Source organism: Mizuhopecten yessoensis, unplaced genomic scaffold (genome assembly GCF_002113885.1).
Source record: "Mizuhopecten yessoensis strain PY_sf001 unplaced genomic scaffold, ASM211388v2 hete_36174200, whole genome shotgun sequence".
Classification (NCBI taxonomy): domain Eukaryota; kingdom Metazoa; phylum Mollusca; class Bivalvia; order Pectinida; family Pectinidae; genus Mizuhopecten; species Mizuhopecten yessoensis.
This window is the reverse complement of record NW_018485421.1, coordinates 1-5,196: the sequence shown is the minus strand read 5'-3', so window position 1 is coordinate 5,196 and position 5,196 is coordinate 1. Positions and strand designations below refer to the sequence as shown.

The window sequence follows — 5,196 nt, the reverse complement described above, 5'->3', positions numbered from 1 at the left end:
GAAAAAGGGGGGGGGGGGGGAATGTGTGGAGAAGTGGGGAGAGAAACTCCCAACCTTACAATCTTGAAAACAAAATATCACTCGATGTATTTTTCACATAATATTAGAAATACAAATGTAATAAAGAAAAAAATATGTATATGTAGGCCTACTGTGTATTATGACAAACAGACAATGTTCAATAAACCTCCTCACCTGAATAAAATCCTGTGTACATTGGGACAGTGTTGGTGTGTAGTCTACTCTCTGTCTGTATGGTGTCAAAACCTGTTAACAGGACAGCCATAGAAAGTTCAAAAACATATATATTATTTTTTACATGTATTGAGCTCGATGGAAAAAAGGTTGAATATTTTATAGCTTTTCATAAACTTCATTTAAGAAACAAAACCACATATATAGGAAGGTCTTTTTACTGGCATCCATGCAGGTAAGACAGAGATTCAAGGGGTCCAGCAACTTACTGTTTCTCAGAAGCAAGAATGATTAAAATACATGTGATTACAAAAATGACTGTGTTCTCGACACAGATTTCCTGTTACAGATTTATCTTTCTGACAAGAGTATGAAATTGTACCCTTTTCATTGAACTAAAAATTGTAATGGATTAGAGACTACTTTGAAGTTTTAAACCCTAATTTATACATACAAAATGTAAGTTGAAAGACATTTATGGTAAATAGTCAAAATCTTATTCATCTGGCTTTAAAAAAAAAAAAAACAAAAAAAAAAAACATATATTGAGCTCGATGAAAAAAAGGTTGAATATTTTATAGCTTTTCATAAACTTCATTTCAGACAAATCAAACCACATCTATAGAAATGTCACCATATCCTGATTTTTTTATAAAAAAATCTCATGAAATACATGAATTATCCATCAAGTGTTCCGGCCCTTACCTGGATTGTACAGAAACACCTGTGTGATGTTGTTACCATGGTAACTGTCACATGAAACCTTCGGTAATCTACGGTCTAGCAGCACACATGCATCGTCGATCAAACTCACATTCTTGGCACAAAGACAAACAGAAAATAGCTTAAACTCAACATAATCAACAGACGACAACAAACACATAGTTGTTTTTTGTCTTCTTTTTCAAATAGTATTTATACATTACATCATTATGTTTGAGATTTAGACATCCATTTAGTGATCTTAAAATAATCATTCAGGACAACATAAACATGAATTTGACAATTTCTGGATCCTTACCTGTTTCCTGGGGAGAGTGAAGGTTGACCAGACAGGTGTATGAAACAGTTTGCTGTACCCAGTCCTGAAGTTTCCCTGATCCAGTTCACATATCTGTAACCCACTATGAGTGGTGACCGGAGCCCCAAACAAGGGGGTATAACTCCGCACCGAGGCAGTGGTGCTAGTTGGCAGCTTCAGGCAATCAAAACTTCAAATCATTAGGATGTCAAAAGATGATAAGTTTAATTTGTTACAGCATGATATTGAGAAATCTCTTATCTTAGTTTATATTTATATCTCAATTTAGCTACTTCCATCAGTTACATAGTTATGCTATTCAATCTGAAAAAGAGACCTCCAGAAAACTAATTACAGAAATACGAGTTTCCTTCACACATGTCAAACTTGTATGGTAAAACTACCCTTCTGGTTTTGTCAAAGCCTGAGAGATCCTTGCTCAATAAAACTATTCTCAGAAAGTCGCATACTTGCCAACTCTCTCTATTTAGGTGGGAGCTAGACCCCCAATCTTGGACCCTAAAATTGAGCATTTTTAACCAGTGAAATTGCTAAACTATTCCTATTTTCTAAGATCTGATGATTTCATCTGTGAGAATAGTTCATTGAAAAGATTTTATGAAAAAGTGCTATTTTCCCCTAGGGTGTACATAAACACATTTCAATAATGCTTTTAATTCCGAGCACACATTATCTCCCCCATGGAAATTTGGCAAGTATGAAGTCCTCTCAGACTCAGAAGGCTTGGTTAAATAAAATTGACATTCATTAACTTTCACCGTTTGTCATAGCCAGAGAGATCCTTGTTCAATAAAACTTTTCTCACAAAGTCTGGTTTAGTCCTCTCAGACAAAGAATGCTTTGTTAAATAAAATTTACACTCGTTAACTCTCTCCGTGTTTTCACAGCCCGAGAGATCCTCGTTCAATAAAACTATTCTCACAAAGTCGTCTTTAGTCACAGAATGCCTTGTTAACTAAAATGTACACTCATTAACTCTCACCGTGTTGTCACAGCCACAGAGTGCCTGTTGTGGTCCAATAGCAATATGTGTATTACACTTGGGACATTTACTTAAGTTGGGTTGATCTCTTGTTTGAGGGTTCTTCAGCATGTCATCCAGTGACCCAGTGGTACCATTATTAGAGCTTGGCACAATCTCTAGTAGATCTATATGGACAGGAATATCATTTTTAATAGATATTGCTTTCACCTTCGACAACAAAACAATTTTTTATAGTCATATTAACATGTAATAGTACATGGTCCGTATCCAATCAAAACACACATTGCAAATGAATCTTGTTGGAATGCCAAAGAAATTCTGGACACCTATACATATAAAATAGATTATAGTTTTGCTTATTTGGGGCCCCGTCATGTGCCTGGCCATACCCCCAATTGTCTATTTCTAGTAATAGTGACCTTGACCTTGAACTTGAAAAACTTTCAAACCCCTTTTAAAGTCCATTTTCATAGTATATGTTCTTTTGAAACAAAAAAGAAACATAAGTTGCAAAGTCGTGTTTTTGATGTTGTGAAGCGCAAGGGGCATTGAGATGTAGCAGGAGAGGCTATATTAACTCCTGGGCTACAAAGCATACCATTATAAGCCACAAGTTTAAAAATGTTAATTCCTCGTCAACTCATGCTAGCCATAGGCTTTAGTCATACAGAATGTGTATTGAAAATATAACAACAAGATAAGTGATACCCACCTGACATCATGTTGTAGAGCTCAATGTTCTCAAATGGTTTGGTTGTGTAATTCACCTTAAATCCTGGTCCATGAGCCAAAAATAAAGCCTGAAAAATTGTATGAAATAAATAATAATAATAAATAATAATACAAATCCATTTATGTACTTTTAACGCCATAACTAAAACAGATCTCTTGTCCCCTGTATGGCATCTATGAAACTGCTACAAGTTAATCCTCAGATACACGCTAAACAGAATGAAAATTTGAGAAAGAGATATTTCCTCACACTATGGAATCAAGGATCATAAAAATACATCTTTTTATATTGGCACATTTTTACTTAAAAACAAATTATTACCAATAAACACATAACATGACAGCTGGAAATTATTCCACTTTATGTTAGCTATAGTATTGTGGGATTAAATTACAATGCAAATCTGACTTTCACTATTCAGACATTTACAAATATTTGTTTTCATTGGTTCATAAGGCTTTTTATTTCTTTCTAACAGTGAAATATTACCAACAATCAGCAGCTACCCATCTTCAAAACATAAACAAAATTTTACAAATGTTTAGATCATTCGCAGTCATAACAGTCAATACACATCTCTCAAAGTCTCACTGAAATAGACAGTTCTGTGCTGTATAGTTGCTAATTTTCGCAGGGGATTTAATTTTGCCATGTTTGCGATAACCAAGCTAGGATAGCTCAAAATTGAATACTCAGTGAATATTAATACCATGAATATACGAGGATGTAGAAAAGACCTGTTTACCCTTTTACTGCTGAATAATACCATAAAATACCAATTCACTATTGTATTTAAGTTATTTTGTTAAAACACTTGTAAAATAACTCCCATCACCCAAACACCCCCGAAAGCCCCACAAATCCTGGGAACTAGTTCAGATTGACACTACAGCGAGATATCAGCCCCATAAATCAATTAAACAAATTAAACAATTTAATTCAACAAGTAAAATACTAAAAGGTGAAATACCATACAGAAGTTAACTCTGTTTACAAACCAATAAAATGAGTAAATTTATTATAAAAACAGTGACTTAAAGGGAAGAAGTATGTACAAACATCCATGTCTGAAGTTGCGTACCTACCTGCATACTTTTGTACAGGTTGTCGTAACCATGGTTACCTTGCAAACAAAAGGAACTTCGCTTCCTGGCAAGAGATGTACAACAGCATCATATAGAAATACATTTAGAAAATATTTCACTTTATTTTTCAAATATATTACTGAGATGTCATCACAAGAAATGTAGAAGATACAGAGGCCTGTTTAAGTATTTTGTGGGTAAATATGATATGAGAGACATCAACTTTTCTAACTACCATCATGGTTTATTAACATCATAATAAATCATTAAGATCTTTACTAGAAATGGGCCTGACTGTACCCCATGGTCTAATTTTCTAACAGTGACCTTGACCTTAGAAACTTTTAAAACCCCTATCGCACATCTACATGTCGCAGTGTAACGCAAAGTCAAATTTCAAAAAGATTAGTCAATCTCTTGAAACAAAATGTGGACGGACAGACAGATGGACAATCATGTGATAGCTATAGGGTACTGCATCACTGATGCGGGGGTGCTAACTAGCTCCTTAAGAAATAAGATGTGATACAACAGTGCAAGTGGTCAACTATTACCTTGACACTGTCCACTTGGCCTGGACATCCAGGATGACATCCCCTATACGTGGGTTGTTGGAGTAGTGGTGGCGGACAGGAATGTCTTGTTGTGAAAAGGCATGGAAATGGCCACTCTTACACTCCAGTCGCTTCAGCAGGGCTGCTTCAGTCATCACTGTCAAACATAACAAAAACATAAACACTGCAGGATGAGATGTTCAATACTAAACAGTGGAATTGATACTGAAGTACATTTTGAATTTACATTGATTCATGTGGAGTGGAGGAGCTGGACAGTGTTACAATATAACTGCATGATTTTGGACGCGTTGATATTACATATTGTTTCTTACAACAAGTATTCTACCAGGTATTTTTTTGCCAATAAAATATCCATTCCTCACAGGTGAAATGCATATTTGCCTGGTGTTTATTTCATTTTGAATTGTGGAAATACATTTTGTTGTTATCGCATGCATTTATATTAACCTTCATGATAAATTCACCCCCATTACAGATTGCAACAAGAGTACCGTGGGGCGGAACAATATACGTCCGTTGAATGCCATATAGTGTTATATACTTTCTTTCATTGAAAAAAGATCTGCATCATTCTAAGA

The 5,196-nt window shown here is 35.0% G+C and overlaps 1 protein-coding gene across 1 annotated transcript; it reads right to left on the bottom strand.

Moving 5' to 3' along the window:
- Positions 1–195: 195 nt before the first annotated feature.
- LOC110444787 (venom phosphodiesterase 2-like) lies at positions 196–4,751 on the bottom strand (the record flags this gene model as incomplete). Its single annotated transcript, XM_021489146.1, has 7 exons — positions 196–267; positions 901–1,012; positions 1,217–1,390; positions 2,220–2,386; positions 2,935–3,022; positions 4,041–4,104; positions 4,595–4,751. Coding segments are annotated over 7 exons (834 nt in total), but the record flags the coding sequence as incomplete, so codon positions are not given.
- Positions 4,752–5,196: the final 445 nt, after the last annotated feature.